The 23,210-nt window shown below is 35.3% G+C and overlaps 1 protein-coding gene across 6 annotated transcripts in view; it reads left to right on the forward strand.

Annotated features, from left to right (window-relative positions):
* GRIA4 (glutamate ionotropic receptor AMPA type subunit 4) overlaps positions 1-22,886 on the forward strand; it is a 551,958-nt gene extending 529,072 nt beyond the window's left edge. For 4 of the 6 annotated variants that reach the window (XM_082339906.1, XM_082339902.1, XM_082339905.1 and 1 more), the window contains 2 exons: positions 1,894-2,028; positions 6,154-22,886. In XM_082339906.1, the coding sequence (XP_082196032.1) occupies positions 1,894-2,028; positions 6,154-6,318 (300 nt within the window). In that variant the 3' untranslated portion in view covers positions 6,319-22,886. Of the gene's footprint in view, positions 1-1,893; positions 2,142-6,153 lie in introns of those variants that run through there. The other 2 variants (XM_082339907.1, XR_014231116.1) reach the window with 2 other exon arrangements.
* Positions 22,887-23,210: the final 324 nt, after the last annotated feature.

Below are 23,210 nucleotides of genomic sequence, written 5' to 3' on the forward strand. Positions count from 1 at the left end.
GTTTTTGTTTGTTTTGGAGGCAAAGACCATGAAATGTATTATTTCAAGAACTGATGTATTCTCAAAACAGGAAATGGGGAATTGATCAGCAGTCATCTACAGAAAGAATATTTTAAATATTAAATATATTTTATTCAGAAGTTCAGTCTTTTGTCACTATTTTGCCAAGCATTCCACTTTAGTTTGAAGAGGACCTGTTATATTTTTATTCTGATAAACAGAGTAAACCTTCCAATTCTGTTCTATCGAAATTATTTTAATAAATCAATGTTTATGAACAATATCTTCAGCTTCTAAGATCTCATTCATGAATTTTTTTTTTAGAACAATGCAGGAACCTATAGGCCTGATCATGTTGAGTACAAATGAAAATAGTGTTACAAACAGTTATATTTTCATTTAAAGAAAAAAATGTAGTAATTTATCAGTGAATCTAAATACCTGCACAAATTAATAGGACATAATGCCTGAAAGCCATTGTTGAGGATTCTTGAAATCTTCATTTATTTTTTCCTGTATCTTCTTTTAGAAAGAAAAAAATTATTGGTTATTCTACGACATTAAATAAGTGACTTACATATATAAGAGAACCTCAGTTAATTTAAGAAAGAGACAGTAATGTTAACTGATCTCTATTCAGGCTTCTCCCTGTGTTTTAATCACTTTTGTCTGCCTTCGAACCAGAGTGGAATGAGAAAAGCTTGGCCAAATAATGAAATAGCTATTTCAAACACTTATGTAAATTTAGAGAAGCAAAAGTACTTAATGAGTGATTATTTTTAAAATGAAGTTACCCTAAATTTTTGGTCCAATCAGTTGATGTTATGGCTAAGAGGACAGTGTACATAGTAATTTTTAAAATTAAACCTTCTCCTAATAAAACTATTTAAGCTTGCACAAAACACACTGCTGACCATGGGGCATCCTTCAGGTAGTCTACCCAAAATGCTTATTCAAATAATGTTATATAATATATATTTACAATTTATGAAAAATTATGAATTCTTGTTACAATTTTAATATCTTCCAATAATATGCTTAACTATTTCTGAATTTATTATGAAATAATATGTATTCTAAATCTCTGGAGAATAGTATGTCTAAAATATTAACTGATCAAGCATTTTTAAGTGAAATGGAATCATATTTTAAAGTCAATAAAAATAGTTATAAATCTGTCCGTAAATAATTTAGTTCTCAACTGACCATGGAAAAATGTGTATATTTTTAAAGTATCTTTTTAAAAAGTTTCCAATGTGTTGCATATATAGTTATTCCTAAATAGTATATAATATGTTAAAGTGACACTTTCCAGGAGATTTCTTAAACAGATGTGACTAAAAGAACAAATAACATGTACCTTAGCACACTATTTGCATATATTTGGTAAAGTCATGATGAACAAAATGTGAAACTGCTAGCTTAAAGTCCCTTAGTTCTTTAAGTAGGAAGCATGAAGTTAAATTTATTCAAAAGAAATATCAAACATTAAAAATGTTTTAATGGAGGGAAAGCCAAAAGAGGTTTCCTTCTCATGTAATTGGGTTTTAAAAATGTCATTTTCAAGCTTAACAATAATAAGCCCACTTCTGCCTATGCTTATATATGGCTAAGTATAGTGGTTTTCATTGTATATTTAGCAATGATAAAATGTTATAGATTTTATTGAATGTAATCACACACAATTTATTGGTAATCATCATAACTTCACTTCTGCCAAGACCTATAAGCTTTATGTTTAAATCCATAAAGCTACACCAGTGACTTATACATGTTAAATAATTTCAGGTTAAATTAAGCATTTACTTTAATTAGCTGTTTGGATTTCATGTGTTCTTCCATCTTCTGGATGTGACTTTCCACAGTTAACTCAAGTGTCTTTATCCCCCCTAGGACAAGACGAGTGCCTTGAGCCTGAGCAACGTAGCAGGCGTCTTCTACATTCTGGTTGGCGGCTTGGGCTTGGCAATGCTGGTGGCTTTGATAGAGTTCTGTTACAAGTCCAGGGCAGAAGCGAAGAGAATGAAGGTGGCAAAGAGTGCACAGACTTTTAACCCAACTTCCTCGCAGAATACCCAGAATTTAGCAACCTATAGAGAAGGTTACAACGTATATGGAACCGAAAGTATTAAAATTTAGGGGTAGGACTTAGGGCCTACTACAGTGAGTGGGTGATGCATTCTGTAAATGCAGTGTTGTGACCTGTCTGTGGTGGTATTGCTTGCTTCTAATTTAGAGCTTTACATTTTTGAAAACTTCAGTGCACTGTTCAGTTTTCTCTGGCTGCAGATGTACTGTTCGAAACTTTATGTTGCCAATAGATATCTGCATTGAAAGGGTTCAAAAGACAAAAACAAACTTCCAGAATTGCTCTGTAAAATGTTTTAAACAGTATATTCTACCTGAAAATTGGGAGAAATTTGAAATTAGATCTGGGTTTCCTTGTACACAGAACAGGCTAATCTTCTCTGGAACAAACTAATTTTAAGGTAAATGCTAACAAAATAAGCATAAAACCTGTTTCAAATTATCAAAGCCTAGACAGTTGCCTATTTTTAATAAGGTTGTGCTGTTTTCTGAGAAAATATATGTAAAATCTCCAAGGCACATAGTAAGCACTCAATGAATTTTAGCTCCTATTCTAATTTGTCTTATATACATTAGCCATCTTTCTGTATTTTTAAAGAGTGAAACCCTGCTGTTTGTTCATCTGGCAGTAGTCCTTGAGTCAGACCTTTAGGCAGGAGTGATCATCAGAATATTGACTACAATTCACATTTATTAGATGAAATTCAACTTTTATTTTCACAGCATCACTAAGGTGAACAGGCATTTTAGGCAATTTCTCCATCAAAGATGTCAGCAATATATGTTCATTAGGAAAGACACAGTAAAAATAAAAATTGCAGTGAGTATTTATTGACTTTTGTTTTCATTTCAATTGCTTTTAAGTAAGCCAGATCAGTCCCACTTACATCCTCTCATCATGTGACAATAAAAAATTATAAGCATTCAGTGAAATATAGGATGGAGGTCATTTTTTTTAAGACTCTAAATGTCTAGTACTTTTTCCCCTCTGATAATAGAAAATGGTTTTAAAATAAGATCTGGAAGCATTTGTTGTTGCTTTCCTTAAAGTCAGGTCTCTAAAACCCATTTTCTGAAATGATATATAATGGCCATTCTATTACAATGATAAATGAAACTTTGAACTCCCAAGAGACACTTAGTGCTTGATGTACCCTAGAGTCAAACCCAATATAATTTTTATAAGAATAAGATGTATACCTGAGGTTATGCCAGGTAAACATGCTTGATTTTGATATTTATTTATAAAAAAAAACTATTGAGGGAGTTCCCTGGTGGCCTAGTGGTTAGGATTCCGGGCCCAGGTTCAGTCCCTGGTCAGGGAACTGAGATCTCACAAGCCTGGTGGCATGGCCAAAAAAAAAAGCTATTGAAATACTTGTTAGTATCTTAAAGCAAAGAGCAAAAGCCATCCCTTTTTAACCAAGATCTAATTGCTTGTATCCATAATCTAGAAATCAGTGACTGAGTACAACTGTACATAGATAAGCCCAAAGTGGTTCTTTCCAAATTTTGTGAAAAAGAATTGAGAACAAAATCCTCAATTCACTCAGATCAGAATGTTTAGAGTATGTCTTCTAATAGCAGAACAACAAATTATGATGATGTCAAGGTTTCTTAGCCATTATAGTAATGCTTTCAACTTAATATTTACAGAATTGCGGAGAGATTTTTCCCAAACTGCGAAAAACAATATCTGAGAAGTTTTCAGAGCCAATTATTTGGACTTCATTCTGTGATGAATTTCATAAGATATCGTTTAAAAGTTTTCTTTAGCATAGCAAATGCATTCTAGAAAAATTCTAGAAATACTCATGAATTCTAGTTCAATACGAAGTTCTGGGAAATTGCTAGAAAGAGATATGAATTCCCAGGTTATGTACATAAAATTCACATGTAATAAATGTTTTTGGAGTCAGAACCTAGTACTGCAGTTCATCACATGAATTGCCTTTAGAGTTGAACTTTTAAGGCAATAAATTTCAAAAAAATAAAGCATTCATATCCATATGACTTTTTAAAAGACTTAATGGCATTCAGAGCAAATGAAATGATCTGATTCTGTAGAGAAGACTTGAGAGCAAGTATTTTCCATTGTACTCCCATATTAAACGGCTTTTTCCTTTCAAAAATTCTATTGACCATAATTATGAAAATGACTGATAATTTAGATAATATTGTATCAGAATTTCAAAAACAAAACCTGAATGTCTACTTTAAAAGTGATCATCCCTCAAGGGAACCCATAATTAAGGTCACAGCCATTGGCCATAACATCCAACCAGAACCAGAAGCAGACTATATGGTAAATTTATAAGAAAGTTTTCCAGTTTGAGTAGTCTCAACAGGGTCACACAAAGATGAATAGAAATGACATTTTATGTAAGAAGCAGGAGATATAAGTATAGGAAATAAGAATGCAGAGAACTAAGAATACTAAGATTTAAAGAGAGAATAAGCAGTTGTCAAAGACTTATTAACACTCAGTTGCATTAATCTGTAGAGAAGGAGAGATTACTTGAGGGTACATGGAATACTCCCTGTTTTGATATTTTCTTTTCCTCATAAAGGCAATCAAGAAAATAAAGGGAAAAAAATAGATTTTATGGCAAAAGCTTTCTGAAAAAATCACAATGCTCTTATTAATTATATTTTAATATTTCCTCTTCAAAAAAACTTAAAACTAAACTAATAGATTTTTTTAAAATAATTATTTTACTTAATATTAAATGTTCAAAGGGAATCTGAAGAAACAAATTCAGACTGTCGTATTGGTTTGTTTTAATTTAGTGATGAGTAATTTCTGTAGAGGTTGTCTCCTGACTCCTGATTATAAAGATAAGTAAAATTTAATTTTTGAGACTGTTCACTAAAGGTGAACTATAATAATGACCTCGGTGTTTATCATACATACATCAGTAGCAAGTTGACTTCAACTTTCTGAAGTTATCAGGGTAACGGATCTCAAAACCTTCTCATTATAACAGTTTCTAATACAGTTTTTATTTCATATTTAATACATCATTATTCTAATATTTAAGTTACAGGGCAGAATAAATATAGGGATGGAATTTCCTAAAGAATTAGGTAAACTTAAATTCACAACAGGGAATTAAGACACAATATGAGTTATGAGAAAGTTATGATAAGGCACAACAAACTAAGGGAATATCTCCTTTACCTTATTTCTTCTTGAGTTAACATTAAATTTCAGCTACTAGAAAGAATTTAAAGGCAATGAATGAACAGCAAGTAGATTTTCATAATAACACTGCCTGTTTCTCCTCAGTGTAGTATTATTACCTGCTACCTAATATGACAGAACAAGAATATAATGAGGATTTCAGAGACCTGACCCCATAACATCAATCCGGGAACTTCCCCAGTGATGACCGTTCAATGAGGCATTGAAACATGCCCCCTTTCAGTGCACTTCCCTTTAAGCACTTAAAGCTTCTTAAAATATGAGCTTTAACTTCCATAGTGGGCATAGAATGAACATTATGTCACTAATTGTCCTATTCTGGGTCAATATCTATAGCTGCTGTGAATGAATGAAAGTATCTGTGGATAGATCTGTGTTCTGAAAACAGGAAGATCTGTCGTAAATAGTCTATATATATATAGTTTGGTTAGACAATTCATCACAATTTTAAGAGTACAATCATTTAACTGTTAAGACATTTTATAACAAGAAAAAAAGATCCAAATAAAGAATGTTGTCAAACCTAAAGAAGCGTTTAAGTTGGACTAGAAATACCAGGGTGTAGAGTGCAGCAAGTTAAAAGATGTGTCCTGCCTAGATTTGCCAAACAAAATCTTGTTTTATGATTTTAGAATTAGTTCTTAAACAGATAGGACCACAAACTCTAGAGTGCTTTATTCTTCCAGGTAGTTGAACTTTTCTTTCCTGTGATAAGCAGTTTTCATATGACCAGAAGAATATGGAAAAAATGCAGATGTCTAATTATTGATATTTTGGTGTTTGTTGTGTCATATTGTGTTGAAAAGACAGAAATATTGTAACACTCCACATTCTTTCTGTTTCCTTTCCATGCAACCCAGCTGACCTTTTCTGAAGCCATAAGAAACAAAGCCAGATTATCCATCACTGGGAGTGTAGGTGAAAATGGCCGCGTCTTGACACCCGACTGCCCAAAGGCTGTACACACTGGAACTGCAATTAGACAAAGTTCAGGATTGGCTGTCATTGCATCAGACCTACCATGAAAACCAAAAAAATAATTGAGTGCCTTAATTAAACTGTGTTGGTGACTGATGGAAACGCAGCCCTGAGGGACACGCTAAGTGCAGGTCTTCGCAAACCAATCCTTTGGCTGAGAGCGGGAAGTACGTCCTAAGGCGCCGAACATCAGCAGCAGCAACATGTGCATGAGCTCAGCTCGGAAACCCAAACTCAGATTTTATATCAGGAAAACTCAAAATTTAGAATTTTTTTCGGGGAGTGGGTGGGGGGAGCTGGGATGGGTGTATCAACAGCAACAGATTTCACTTGAGTGGACCTTAAAACTTTAAATCAGACATGCGAGTTAGCACATTAAACTGTGAAGTTCTTGCTCAGAAAGGCCTCAGTCTTCACTCCAAGGGATAAAATAGTTACAGAAGTCAATGAATATGCTAACCTGTGTCTCCAGAACACCCGTATATTCAATGGAAGACTATCCAGCCAAGAAAACAAAATCACTAAACTCTGATAAGAAAATAATAAACAAACATGTAAATTCTGTGAAAAAATTTAAAGGAAGTATTTACACTTACTTTGGAGAAAACAAATACTGAAACATGCTTGCTTTTTAACTGACGTAAATTCGGTAGAGGACAACACAATTCTTTTTTCTAACCATCTTAGGGAACAATACATTGCAATAATTGAAATAAATGCCATCACTGTAAGAAACTTTAGAGACTTTTTTAAAATAAAAGCTGTTGGTCATCTTCTTGTTTGTTGTAACCTTCACTCTGTCACATGAGTCAGTGTCCACAGATTACATTTGTCTCACTACCAGGAACAAAAACAAAATGAAGACAACATTAACATAAAATCATCAGTCCACAATGTAGACTCAGAAGAGACTACGGGTCACTCATGTTATCTATATTATTTGTAATCTTGTTCTGTGTACAAAACTGTGGTTTTTGTACCCACCAAAAAGAATAAACAACAGACATTCTTAAAATATTTACAGAGCTTAAAGTTTTTTCTTATCATTATAAAAGTTATTTGAGAAATTGTAAGACTATAGGTGGGATTGTAGAAGTAAACTGTGGGCCATATTTAAAAATGTAGCAAGCCCGTATTATTTTTGCATAGTAAGCTACTCTTTTTAACAGATCTTTGCTTCATTAGCAGTTAAATTGTCAAAGATGGAGTGTTTAAATTGGGGAATGAATCATTGTCATAACAGCAACATACCCGGTAATTATGTACTGAAATTTTACTTGGCTGTATTTTGCTGCATAAAATAATGTGTCTCTTGGGCTTCTCTCCCCATTCCCACTGTTCCATTTAAATCATTTGAAGCCACTAATAATATTTTGTGGTAGACAACAAGAATTAGTCTGAAGAATTAGTATGAAGAATTAGTCTTTGTTGGAAATTATACATGTTTATTTACAAAAATCACCTTAGTTACGTAGGGATTAAATTAACTTGGTTCAAAAGGAGGTTTAGATCATTTGAAATAATAAGTACCATAACACAGATAAACATCACAATACTTAGAGATCTGGGTAGAAAGCACAAGACAGGATGATTTTAGAAGTCTGGCCTTGAAGGATGAGTTGAGTTTTCATAGGTGGAGTTTTTATAGGTGTTAAAAACCTTATAGGTGAGCAGTGACCCAAAGTTTGGCTTGTCAGTGGATTGTTTAAGGAGTATATGCAATTGGATGAGCTGGAGAGAAATGGGTGTGATATCATGGAAGATAAAATTGGAAAAGGTGAAAGACTGATCACTTTGCTTCAACTCTCAAGATTCTCATCTCCCATTCAATTTCTGTACTGCAGTAAGAGCAATCTTAAAAAGTGCAAATCTGATAGCTTACACACACACACACACACAAACACACACACAGAGTTCCCTCAGGAAAAATTGCAAGCTCTTGAGCAAAGCAAATGAATTACTTTATAATCTGGCCCTTACTTATTTCTTCCATGAATTCTCTCCCCCCTACCCAACTTCTGCTGCCTATAAATGAACCTCAAAAGCAGGGACACTGCATTTACTATTTCCTCAATCTATAACACTTCCCTATTTCCTCTTTACCTGACTAACTGGTACTCATCCTTCAGTACTCAAATCATATTTTACCTGCCCCAGGAAGATTTCCATGACTATCTACCAGCCCCTGCCCATGAGACTGAGTTAGGTGTCCTTTTGATGTTTTGTCCCCATCACAGCACTTACCATACTGCATTGTAATTGCCTGTGTACTTGTCTGTTTAACTACTAGACTGTAAGCTCTTTGAGGGCAGGGACTGTCTATCTTGTTCACAGTTGTATCCCCAGAACCCAGCACAGTGCCTGGCATATTGTAGGTGCTTAATAAATATTTGTTGAATGAATGAATGAATTGAATTGAATTGAATTAATTTAATAGAAGCAAGAAAAGACAACATCATTCATTATTAAGTCTTTTCCTCATTAACAGTGTGTGTTAAGTATATAGTGAGTCAAAGTGAAGAGTAAAAGTTGGCTGATTTCATGGCATTGTCTACAGCACTAAAAAGAAAAATATGATCTGATTAATTTTCTGATCAGATAAGAAGGTATTCCATGTAATTGTATCTAGCTGTGAAGTAATTTGTTTAGCTAGAGAAACTGTCATTAGGTAATTAAGGTTTTAGCCATGCTTCTAAAAATAGCTTTCATTTAAGTCACAGAGTGGATGAGTGATGTAAATTTCAGAAGTTATATTTCTTATAGTTTTATTTCTATGTTAGTAATACTATTATATGTTTAAATTTCTGTGTTCCTTATAGAATAATTTTGCCAAAAACAAAATTTTAAATTTGACTTTAGTAAAAAGTGATATCTATCTAGACTCTAATCTGAAGAAATGCTATAAAGCTAGGAAATGTGATTTTAAAACATGTATGTCTAAGTTAAAAACATTTAAGCTAAAAACCTTAGTTCCATAACGTAAAGAACTCAATTATCAAGCAGGCATGATAAACACCTAGGGCAGAATTTCCTGAACATTTTAGGAAAAGCCAATTTTGAAACTACGTGAGCTAGTACATGATGACCACATTTGAAAGATATAAAGAGCCCTCAGGAGAACCACTTTGCTACACTCAATTCAATAGCTACTAATTGAAAATGCCGCACTGTTACTACACTTGTTTCAGGCTTGCTTCAGGTTGCTCCCTGGTCTCCCACCTATCAGCTGTCAACTCATGCCATTTCCCTAAGGCATAGCACATAGTGGGTGTTCAATATATTTGTCAGTGCATAAACACAACTTTATATAGTCAGTATCAGTGAAAAAAATGGTCTAATAGTTTTCCCAGAAAATAGACTATCCCAATTTGCAAAATCAATAAAGTGTTAATAAGAATAAGAACTAAATGAAAAGTAACATCTAGGAGAGTTTCTGAAAAGACAAATTGAAATTGCACAGATTCATTTGCCTTATATTTATCAATATGATGCTGCATGAAAAGTGTGCTTTTTCATGCACATTCATAAACAGTTTTTAATTTCAGATAGTCCAGCAGGCTAGAGTACTTAGCATTTGTAAAACCAAATGCAAACGTAATCAGTAGTATGTTTATATATTTTCTAAACAGCTAGTACCAGTAATATTTTCAAAAGAGAGCTGTTCTTTAAGAAAAGATTTTGATAAATTATGAAGAGCAAGAGATGAGATTTGGAAATTGTATCTCAAAAAACAACAGAGAGCTAAATTACTTTCCATGAAATAAGAAAAACCTGTTTATTTATCTTGCTTTGATTTTATTTTCTTTGGGTGAAAAAGTGGACTGAAGAATGAGGAAAAATAAAAGATAAGGGAAAAAAGAGACATTAAGGGAGCAGAAATTGGGCAAAAGGCCAATACGATTGGGTGGCCAAAAGAGCTCATGGGAACAGGAATGTTTGGCATATGATTTTTCCATTGTAAGTATGCAATGTTTGATGTATTCCTTTTCCCATGACCTGCAGATTAAAATTTCCTACATGCCACAGACTGGTATTTGTGGTTGGATTAAAGGAGGGAGTCAAGGAGAAAATTCTAAATTCCATGTTTGGGTTGATGCCAGAAATAACCCTAATAATATGTCTCTTTCCCACAAAAATGTACAGAAATCTAGATTGAAACTTGTCCTTCCACACGGCAAAGAATGAAGGTTCATTTTATTTTTTTCTGGATCTGAAGAAGGTGGCAGGTTAAGAAGACCTCCAGAATACATAAACTGTTTTTTAGCCACTTGTGCTGACTGCAAAGTGTCATGAACAACAAAATAAAGCATAAAACATAGGTCATTATTTAATTATATAATAAGATCATTAAGTAAATAATCTGTTAAATTATAATGTCTAATTCATGGCTTGAATGAAGTTATTTATGAGATTTGTAATCCTGTAATCCCAAACACAAAGAGAATCTGCTTAAGTAGGAGATTATTATAACTTCCCCCTCAGAGTTCGTACATTTGACCAACACTTCTAAAGTTCCTAAACATTTAGTAATGGCTGAAAACTGTGTCTTTAGCAATCAGTATTCCAATATATGATTGAATGAGCTGATTGACTAAATGAATAAAGGAACTAATGAGTGAAAACCAACTAAAGATGTTCGTGATCATTGCCTGTATAGAAATTTCTGCCAGCTCCCTGAGCTAATTTTCTGCATAAATGTGAATGCTTTCAACATTTTCTAACAAAGAAGGTATCTGAAACAATTTAGGCCATATTTGTATCCATCTAGAGACTGACCTTAGTCACTGAAAACTGGTGCAGTTTAAAACTTCTAAAATGTGGGAGTTGATTAATTCTACCTGCCTGAGACTTTCTCAGAGCCATACTTTCCAACAATATTCTGTTTATAACTCTAAACACAATCAAAGTCTATTAGCATCATGAATCTTCTAAGACCACCATCAGAGCAGGTCAGAGCTTCCAGATCTTTGGACCTCAGACCTGTACAGGAAATTCTGATACTTTGACTTGAGTTTCACTTGAAACTTTCAACCGATTAGGCCTACCTCCATGTCATCCTTGGTCACAGCCACACTTTGAAATTATCCCAATAATCTCTCTCTCTCATCCCACATTCTCCTCCCAACATTCTTCTGCACTTCTCATCTTTCTCCCCATTCATCTTCTCACTGCTTCCCTCTCTCCCTGACTTTGCCACCATTCTTCCTAGTGTCTTCATTATAAAGTTAGGAAACTCCTGATAGCCTCAGTCTCTCCCCAGAGCACTGTCCAATCTCCTAACAATATCACTCCACATACAGTAGTGGAATTTAGAAGGAAAAGGAATGGCAATCCTTACAATTATACATCTTCTCCCATGCATTAAAAAACCTCTCCTCTTTGAAGTGTATGTCATGTAAGCACACTGTCAAATGGACTGCCTACTTGTCCATTTTGTCTGCTGACTTCTCTGTCATTGCCTCACATTCATCAAGGACTATGGCATTTGGCTTATTCATTCTTTCCGAGTTCTCTTATCATATTGAACAACTTCAAGGTCAATGTAGGTGCTTCATGTAAGCCCTAACCCTGCAGTTCTTTTACTCTATGTTATTTAAGTCACCCATACCAATAGACATGTAGCAGACCTTATGATCATTTATCTTCTTATCTTCCTCCAGATGATAACTCAGTTCTCACCTTCCTTTCATACCCTAGTCACTGAAAAGAGTGGCCTTTTATCCCTTATTTAACCCCTCTATTTGGCTCCATCACTTTACCAAAATGTCCATCCCAAGGTCACAAGTAAACATCCTATAGCTGTATTAACTAAAAATTTTTAATGTGGATCTAAACCAATTGATCTCTTTACTTTTCAGTTTTCCCCCTAATCTCCCGTTTATTCCTTCTCAGTCTATTTTATGTTCATAATTCCCTCCAACCAAACCTTACATGTTGATATACCCAGGGTTGTATCCTCTTCCCCTTTCTCTTCTCAGGACATAAACCACCTTGTTGATCTCACCATCATTAAGATATCTACAATCACCTATACATTATTAGCTCAGAAATCTTTATCTTCCATTCTAGTCTCACATATCCAGTTTTCTAGTGGTTATCTCTTTTTGACTTAATTGCAACTTGTCAAAGTTTCACTATACATTCCTATCTCCTTTTATATTCCCTGTCTCAATGAGTGGCACTAACATTTACCTAATCTCCCAAATTAGAAACATGAGAATCATTCCAGAACCACTTTTCTTCATCATTCTCACATATAATTAATCAACATCTTAAATTTCTTGTATGTCCTAAATATCTCCTTATTCTGTCCCATGCTCTTCATCCATACAATGACTGACTTAATCAAGGACTCAATCTCTCACTGTAACTACTACAGTTGTATCCTAATAGGTTTCCTTGCTTCTTTTCTCACTTATATCCCCCTCTAGTCCATTTCTACATGGCTGCCAGAGAGATTTTTCTAAAATACAAATATGATCCTGTCACCTTCCTGATTAAAATAACTCAACATCCATTATATGAGGCCTATCAACATCTCCAGTACATTCCCTCACCCACTTTTCATTCCATTAATGCCAAATTACTATCACAGCTCTAGTTTTCAGAATGCTTCATGTTCTTTCCCTTCTAAGTCTTGCCAAATATAACCTCTACCTGAAATGTGTCTGTTTCAAAAACAATTCCTATCTATAACCAACAGAACCACTTTTGTCCAGTTAAGCAAAAAGTGAATTTATTAATGAATACTAGAGAATTCACAGACTCTCTGGAAAACACAGAGAGTCAGACATGAAGGCAAAGCAGCCAAGAACAATGCCTAAGTTATATCACTGATCTGTCCCTAACTACCAGTGGACACATATATCAGAGCAAGGACACTGAACAAGGGGCACTGCTGTTAGGACTTCTGTTTTCTACTGCCTCTGAAGGTGGAGTGCCTCCCAGCATACTCTGTCACCTTCTCAGGAAATGAGCTCCATGCATGGCCTCTTTCCAATCAAAACTACAGGCATGAATTCTAACTGGTGGTTTTAGATGATAACTCAGTTCTCTCCTTCCTTTTGCACAAGGGAGACAGGGAAACCAAATACTGGCTTCCACTTTAGGGAAGCATACTGTGGAAAATAAATGTAAGAAGATATTCAAAAGAAGCTGAGTGGGCACAAAGTGTGGCATATATCATGTGTCCCTTTGTGCCCAATTCCTACTCATCCAACAAGAAGCATTCTGGAAATCATATCTTTGGGTAGACGTTCCTGATTCTCTCAGTTTGGAGATCCCTCTTTTTTGTTTCTCTATGTACTGTGTGTGCCTCTATAACAGCATTTATACCACTGTTACATGGTTATTTTTATAAACTTCTTCACTTTATCTTTCTAGACTCTTTGGTTCCAGAGGCAACAATGAGTACCGGAATTAGCTTTAGAGTCAGACAGAAATAAGTATAAATCCTTGTTTTGGGCATTTACTCTCTAACCTCTGGAAAAAAGCCAGTTGTTTCATATGTAAGATAGAAACAAGAATACCTAGCATTTGATGTTGCTGTAGAGAATGAATGTTCATAAATTGCTTATCACAGCATCTGGTAACAGGAGCTCAATAAACAAAACTATATTTATTTTATCTCTATATCCTTGGACTTCTGCTTCTACCTAGGATAGAAAGCTGCAAAAATGTCACTTTCACCCTAACAAGAAAAAGCCAAATAATCAAAAAAATAAAATTATAACTTTTTTTGTGCAAGTCAGAGAACTTCTCATGGCATCCAAGTAAACTGAATTTGGAAAAAGGACAAATCCCTTCAGGGAGTGATGGGATACAGAAACAGTTTCACACTTAGTACAGCAGAGAGGAAGTAACACTGTTCTTACCACCACAAGTGGGTAAGAAGAATTCAGTTTAAATGTCAAGACATTCTTAAAGGCCAAGTGTTGGCTAGTATGTCAGTTTGAAATAGCTGAGGACCCTGAACCATGAGAATTCAAACTTACTTGCAATCTCTTTCTCATGACCCTTCACTGAGTGCTCAGAAGAAAGATTGGGGCCAGGGTGGGAGACTCCTTTGGTGGAGCAGGTATGCCTGAGGTGAATAGCACCTACTGCGGGACACTTAACATGTCCCGCATGACTTCCCAGACCCTTTTGTTCTACAAATCAAAAGTCTCAAGCTACTGGAAGAGGAGCAGCAAATCCTTTTGTCTCCATCAAACAAAGAATTATTGCTTTTGGAGAAATAACTGAATAACTGAACTAACTGAAGCCCCCCTGAGGAGGCATAGGAAACTGTCATGGGCCCAAGATTCTACACCAACACTCTGCAGACATCTACTGCTACTGGCAAGAGGCAGGAATTTCTCACCCAAAATAGACTGCAGCTTTGATTCTAAGAGATGGAAGGGCAGGGATACTGAGAAAGTCTCACTCTCAATGCCAAAGTAAAAACTGCCTGCCTATGACTGATGCTAGACAAGCATAACAGAAACTCCTAGTTTGCTCCCATGACAAGCCTAGTACTGATTAACAAGCAACAGCTGTCTGCTACTGAGCGGAGGGATAAGAGTGTGGAGAGAGGTCTCTACAGTGGTAAAAGTGTGAAGGAATGGCTGCAAGCTTATGGGAGGAACAGGAACACTGAGAAAAACCCTCTTGCACCTCAGTCTCCACATTAAGCATAGGGTAACAGCAGCCCACAACTAGACGACTTTGAAACCTATGGTATACTGAAGGTAATGCTAACGACAACAAAATCCAGCACAACTCCTAACTAGATTTACTCAACACCCCCAAAACAAAGTCCTGAACAAAAAAAAGAAGTGCCATTTACACATGTAAATACTACTCACTTCAGTCTCTCCTGTTCTTCTGCCTACAGCTTCCAGTATTTAATCAAAAATTACAAGGCACACACACAAAAAAAGCCCATCATCAAGTAATAAACTAATAAACAGAAACATACCCAGCTGCTGGAACTATAACACAGGGTCTTTAAATAAATGAATTAGGTAAAATTCTAAGATGGCCCCTAATGAGGCAAGCTCTTGTATAATCTCTTCTTAAGTGCTGGCCTTTGAATATGATACATTATATGGGAAAATGGATTTTTTTCAGGTGTCATTAAGGTCCCTAACCAGTTGATTTCATCAAAAGGGAGTTTATTATGGGTGGGCCTGACCTAATAAAGTGAGTTCTTAAAAGGAGGTCTAGAGGTAAAAAAGAAGAAAGAGAGATGCACTGCTGCTGGCCTGAAAGAATGCCATCTTGTGAACAGCCATATGGCAAGGAAATGAAGGGGCTTAAAATACACAAAAATGTAAATTTAATGACAATAATGACAAAGGAAGGGAGGGCAAAATTGAAAGTATGCTATGTGAAGTTTCTTACACTGCACATGAAATACTATAATAGTATTTGAATGTAGATTTGATAAATTGAAGGCATATATTGTAAATCCTAGGTGAAACACTATGAGAAAAATTTACTTTTTTAAAAAATGTATAACTAATAAGCCATTACTGGAGCTGAAATTAAATTATAAAATATAATACAACAGAAGGTAGGAAAGGAAAATAAAAAGGAACAAAGAACCAATCAACAAATAGAAAACAGCTAGCAAGATGATAAATTTAAATATGACCATGCTAATATTTATAGCCAATGTGAATGGTCTAAATACATCCGTTAAAGGTAGAGAGAGATTGAGGATCAGAGGAAAAAGCAATACTCAGCATTATACTATCTATACACCACTATATACAAGAAAACCACTTAAAATATAACCATAACCACAAATATAGTAATTGACACATTAAAAATGCTGATTCAAATTACTGAGTGAATGATTGGAATTTATAATTACCAGAAAAGTATAGCTTATGAAAAATAAATTAAAATGGAGAGTGAGTACAGAATCAGATCAACATCATGGACATGTACATATCTAAAAAAGTTTGCCTAAAATTTAAGGTGGTTCACAAACACCCCTTGAAATCTATCTACATAAGCCCTTAGCTTTCCATGGATTTACAAGCTCATCAACAGTAATTTCAAAGTATACTTCTTAGTTACAATAAATGAGATAAAGAACAAAGGCTCTCAATTCATTCATATAGTTTACTCTCTGTACTTGTGCTATGGATCAAAAATTCTAAAACTCTGTGGTTCTCTGTTATACAATAAACAGTAGAAAAATTATTTAAGCCTAATTTTTTATGTTTTAACTTTTTTTTAAAAATTGAGGTATAGTTAATGTATAATACTGCATAAGTTTCAAGTGTACAACAAAGTGATTCACAATTTTTAAAAATTGTATTCCATAGTTCGTATAAACTGTTGGCTATATTCCTGTGATATACAATATATCCTTCTGTTCTTTTTGATGACAGCCATTCTAACAGATATGAGGTGATAGCTTATCATGGTTTTTATTTGCATTTCTCTGATGATTGATGATGTTGAGGATCTTTTCATGTGCCTTTTGGCCGTCTGTGTGTCTTCTTTGGAAAAATGTCTACTCAGGTCTTCTACCCATCTTGTAATCAGGTTGTTTGGGGTTTTTTGATGTTGACTTTAAGACTTTTTATATATTTTGGATATTAACCTCTTATTGGTCATTTCATTTGCAAATATTTTCTCCCATTCAGTAGGGTGTCTTTTTGTTTTGTCAATGATTTCCTTTGCTGTGCAACAGCTTTTAAGTTTCATAAGGTCCCATTTGTTTATTTTTGCTTTTATTTCCTTTGCTTTAGGGGACAGATCCAAAAAAAATATTACTACAATTTATGTCAAAGACCATTCTGCCTATGATTTTTTCTAGGAATTTTATGTTTTCTGATCTTACATTTAGGTCATTAATCTATTTTCAGTTTATTTTTATGTATGGTACTAGAGAATGTTCTAATTTCATTATATTACATGTAGCTGTCCAGTTTTCCCAGTACCACTTATTGAAGAGACTGTCTTTCTCCATTGTATATTCTTGCCTCCATTGTCATAGATTAATTGACCATAACTGTGTGGGTTTATTTCTGGGCTTTCTATCTTGTTCCATTGATCTTTGTGTCTTTCTTTGTGCCAGTACCATACTATCTTGATTACTGTAGCTTTGTTGTTTAATCTGAAGTCAGGGAGCATGATTCCTTCATCTCTGTTGTTCTTTCTCAAGATTGTTTTGGCTATCCGGGGTCTTTTGTGTTTCCACACAAATTTCAAAATTATTTGTTCTAGTTCTGTGAAAAATGCCATTGGTAACTTGATTGGGATTGCATTAAATCTGTAGATTGCCTTGGGTAGTATGGTTATTTTAACAATATTTATTCTTTCAACCCATGAACATATCTCCAATTTCTTCCATCAGTGTCTTATAGTTTTCAGAATACAGGTCTTCTACCTCCTGGGGCAAGTTTATTTCTAGGAATTTTATGCTGTTTGATGTGATTGTAAATGGGATTGTTTCCTTAATTTCTCTTTCTGAGAGTTTGTTATTAGCATATAGAAATGCAACAGATTTCTGTATATTAATTTTGTGTCCTGCAACTTTACTGATTTCATTGATGAGCTCTAATAGTTTTCTGATGGTGTCTTCAGGATTTTCTATGTATAGAATCATGTCATATGCAAAGAGTGACAGTTTCACATCTTTCTTTTTAATTTGTATTTTTTTAATATCTTTTTCTTGTCTGATTGCTATGGCTAAGACTCCCAAATCTATACTCAGTAAAAGTGTCAAGTGGGCATCCTTGTCTTGTTCCTGATCTTAGAGGAAATCCTTTCAGTTTTTACCCATTGAGTATGATATTAGTTGTGAGCTTGTCATATATGACCTTTATTATGTTGAGGTATGTTCCCTCTATGCCCACTTTCTGGAGAGTTTTTATCATAAACGGATGTTGAATTTTGTCAAAAGCTTTTTCTGAATCTCTTGATATGATCATATGGTTTTTATTCTTCAATTTCTTAATGTGGTGTGTCACATTGATTTGCAGATATTAAGTCATTCTTGCATCTCTGGGTTAAATCTCCCTTAAACATGGTGTATGATCCTTTAAATGTATTGTTGGATTCTGTTTGCTATATTTTGTTGAGGATTTTTGCATCTATGTTCATCAGTGAATTAGCCTGTAATTTTCTTTCTGTGTGTGTGACATCTTTGGTTTTGGTATCAAGGTGATGCTGGCCTCGTAGAATGAGTTGGGAAATATTTTGGGGTAACAGTTTGAGAAGAATATGTGTTATCACTTCTCTAAATGTTTGGTAGAATTCACCTCTGAAACTATCTGGTCCTGGACTTTTGTTTGTTAGGATTTTTTTTTTTTTTATTGCTGATTCAATTTCATTACTGGTAATTGGTCTTTGGAGTTTGTACATTTCTAGGAATTTTTCCATTTCTTCTAGGGTTATTCATCTTATTGATATATAGTTGTTCATTGTAACCTCTTATGATCTGTTGTATTTCTTTGGTGTCTGTTGTAACTACACCTTTCTCATTCCTAATTTTATTGATTTGGGCCCTCTCTCTTTTTTCTTGATGAGTCTGGCTTAAGGTTTGTCAATTTTGTTTATCTTTTCAAAGAACCAGTTCTTAGTTTCATTGATCTTTTCTAATTTTTTTTTTTTTTTTTTTTAGTCTCTATTTCATTTACTTTTGCTCTGATCTTTATGATTCCTTTCCTTTCACCAACTTTGGGCCTTATTTTTTTCTAGTTCCTTTAAGTGTAAGGTTAAGTTGTTTATTTGAGTTTTTCTTGTTTCCTGAGGTAAGCTTGTATCACTATAAATTTCCCTCTTAGAACTGCTTTTGCTGCATCCCATGGATTTTGGATCATGTTTTTGTTTTCATTTATACCTAGATTTTTAAAATTTCCTCTTTGATGTCTTCAGTGATCTGTTGGTTGTTTTGTAGAATATTATTTAGCCTCCAAGTGTTTTGTGTTTTTTTTGCAGTTTTTTTCTTGTAGTTGATCTCTAGTTTGATATGATTTCAATTCTCTTAAATTTACCAAGGCTTGTTTTGTGATCTAGCATGTGATCTATACTGGAGAATGTTCCATGTGCACTTGAGAAGAATGTGTATTCTGCTCCTTTTGTATGCAATGTTCTATATGTATATATTAAGTCCATTTGTCTAATGTACCATTTAAAGCCAGTGTTTCCTTATTGATTTCCTCTCTGAATGATTTGTCCATTAATGTAAGTGGGGTATTAAAGTCCCTTATTATTATTGTGTTACTGTCAATTTCTCCCTTTATGTCCATTAATATTTGCTTTATGTATTGAAGTGCTCATACGTTGGGTGCATATATATTTACAATTGTTATATCTTCTTATATTGATCCCATGATCATTATGTAATGTTCTTCTTTGTCTCTTATAACAGACTAATTTTAACATCTATTTTGTCTGAGACAAGTATTGCTACTCCAGCATTCTTTTGATTTCCATTTGCATGGAATATCTTTTTCCACCTCCTTACTTTCAGTCTGTGTGTGTCTTTAGATCTGAAGTGAGTCTCTTGTAGGCAACACATATATGGGTCTTGTTTTTATATCCATTCAATCACTCTGTCTTTTGATTGGAGCATTAAGTCCATTTACATTTAAAGTAGTTATTGATATGTATGTTCTTATTGCCATTTTCTTAATTGTTTTGGGGGTTTTATAGGTCTTTTTTGTTTCTTCTTCTTGTAGTCTCTTCTCTTGTGATTTCATGACTATCTTTAGTGTTATGTCTGGATTCCTTTTTCTTTTCTGTGTAGTATCTATTATAGATTTTTGGTTTGTGGTTACCATGACGTTTTTGTATAACAAACTGTATATATATGGGATTGTTTTAAGTTGCTTATCTCTTAATTTCAAAAGCATTTTTAACAACCCTGCCTTTGTACTCTTCTCCCCTCACATTTACTGTTTTTGATAGTGTGATTTACATCTAATTGTTTTGTATATCACTTAACTGCTTATTGTGAATACAGATGATTTTACTACTTTTAACCTTCCTACTAGATTTGTGCATGGATGATTTCTTACCTTTACTGTATGTTTGCTTTTACTGATGAGATTTTTCCTTTCATAATTTTCATGTTTCTAGTTGTGGTCTTTTCTTTTTCACTTAGACAAGTTCCTTTAACTTTTCTTGTAAAGCTGGTTGTAGTGCTGAACTCTTTTAGCTTTTGCTTGCCTGTAAAGCTTTTGATTTCTCCATGAAATCTGAAGGAGAGCCTTGCTGGGTAGAGTATTCTTGATTATAGGTTTTTCCCTTTCATCACTTTAAATATATCATGCCATTCTCTTCAGGCCTGCACTTTCTGCTGAAAAATCAGCTGATAGCCTTATGGGAGTTCCCTTGTATGCTATTTGTTTCTTTTCCCTTGCTGCTTTTAATATTCTGTTTATCTTTAATTTTTGTCATTTTGATTACAATGTGTCTTGGTGTAGTTCTCTTTGGGTTAGTCCTATATGGAACTCTCTGTGCTTCCTGGACTTGTATGACTGTTTCCTTTCCCAGGTTAGGGAAGTTTTCAGCTATTAAATATGTTCTCAGCCCCTTTCTCTCTCTCTTCTCCTACTGGGACACCTATAATTCAAATATTAGTGTGTTTGATGTTGTCCTAGAGGTACCTTAAACTGTCTTCATTTCTTTTCATTCTTTTTTATTGTTTCTGTCTAGCATCAGTGGTTTCCACTACTCTGTCTTCCATCTTGCAGATCTGCTCCTCTGTATCATTTAGTCTACTGTCAATTCCTTTCAGTGTATTTTTCATTTCAGTTATTGTATTCTTCATCTCTGTTTTATTGTTATTTATATTTTCTAACTCTTTGTTAAAAACTTCCAACTTCTCACTCTGTGCATCCATTCTCCTCCCAAGTTATTTGATCATCTTTTATAATCATTACTCTGAACTCTTTCTTTGGTAGATTGCCTATCTCCATTTCACTTAGTTCTTCTGGGGTTTTATCTTTTTCCTTCATTTGGAGCATGTTCCTCTGCCACCTCATTTTGCCTAAGTTGCTGTTTTTCTTTTTATGTATCTGGTAGGTTGTTTACATTTCCCAATCTTGGAAAAGTGGCTTTTTGTAGGAGACGTCCTATGCATCCTTATGCATCCTTCCACTCCCATCACTTGAGCTATATGCTCTAGGGATTCCTCCTGTGAGAGCTGCATGTGCTCTTCTGCTGGTTGTGGGGGGGAGCAGGTCCACAGGCTGTGGAGCTGTTGTTTTCTTATGACTGGTGTCTGCCCCCTGGTAGTCAAGTCTTGTCTAGAAGCTAGAGACTCTAGGGCTGTTGCTCACCCACTAATCAGAAAGCCATTTCCTGGGGCTAGTGCTGGCCTACTAGCAGGCAGAGCTGGGTCCTGGAGTCTGATTGCAGAACCCAGGGATCCCTGAGTTGGTGTTAGATCACTGGTGAGTAGGGCGTGTTTCTGACACAGTTGGGTGTGGGTTCTGGGGTGTCCTGAAGCTTGTGGTGGCCTGCTAGTGTGTAGTGCCAGGGCCCAAACCATCTCAGTGCAGGATCTGGCCTGCTGGTTGAAGGGGAGACAGGCCCAGAGACTGTGGAGCTGTTGTTTTCTCACAACTGGTGTCTGCCCCCTGGTAGGTGAGGCTTGTCTAGAAGCTAGTGCAGGCTCTCTGGAGGGCAGGGCTATGTATATAAGCCTGATTTTTACATAATGGTATGATATTGTGGTTTATAATAAATATATATTTTGTCATCATCCCCATTTCTGTCATGGGGCTCCTGAAACCCTTGTAATTTCCTGAGTGATAGGGGTGTCTTTTATTTTAATGAGGAGACTCTGTGTGGACTCCTGGACAGCTCCTGGATGAATGGCCATTCACCAGAAAGACCAAACCATTATTTGAAGCTTAGAATTTTCAGCCCCACCTCTTATTTTCTTGAGAAGGGAGAAGAGCTGAAAATGGAGTTAAGAGTCCATCATGCCTGTGTGATAACTCCTCCATAAAAATCCCAAAAGTATGGGGTTTGGAAAGCTTCCAGTTCTGTGAACATCTGTACACTGAGAGGGTGATGCACCTTCCACAGGGGCAGAAGCTTTTGTACTCAGGACCCTCCCAGACCTTGTCCTTTGTATCTCTTTATCTGGTTGTTCATCTGTATTCTTTATCATATCCTTTAATAAACTGGTAAAGGTAAAGTGTTTCCCTGAGGTCTGTGAGCTGCTCAGCAAATTATGAAATCCAACGAGGAGCAGGTAATGGGAAGCTCTCATTTGTAGCCAAGTCTGGCAGAAGTTGTGGGTAACTTGGGACTTCCTTGGTGACACAGTGGTTAAGAATCCGCCTGCCAATGTAGGGGACATGGGTTCGAGCCCTGGTCTGGGAAGATCTCACATGCCGCAGAGCAACTAAGCCCATGCCCCACAACTACTGAGCCTGCGCTCTAGAGCCTGTGAGCCACAACTACTGAGCCCATGTGCCACAACTACTGAAGCCTGCATACCTAGAGCCCATGCTCCACAACAAGAGAAGCCACCCCAATGAGAAGCCTGCACACTGCAACGAAGAGTAGCCCCCACTCGCTGCAACTAGAGAAAGCCCACGTGCAGCAATGAAGACCCAATGGAGCCAAAAAAGAAAAAAGTTGTGAATAACTTGGGAATCTACTATTTACCATTGGCATCTGAAGTGGGGTGGGAACAGTCTTATGGGACTGAGCCATTAAATTAAAATTTTGAGTTAAATTATAGGACACCAGCTGGTGTTGTGGAGAATTGCTTGGTGTTGGGAAAAAAAGACCCACATAGTTGGTGACCAGAAGTGTCAGAAGTGAAGTGTTCTGTGTGAGGAGTAAGAGGGACACATAGAAGGAAGACTGCTAAGTTTTTCTAATGCAATGGTTGTAAGTTTCAGTTAAGTATTACCAGTTTAAATTCACTCATCAAAAAGCAATTTGTAGTGGGTATGAACAGTAAGAATGT

The sequence above is a fragment of the Balaenoptera borealis genome (genome assembly GCF_965194805.1).
Source record: "Balaenoptera borealis genome assembly, chromosome: 11".
NCBI lineage: Eukaryota > Metazoa > Chordata > Mammalia > Artiodactyla > Balaenopteridae > Balaenoptera > Balaenoptera borealis.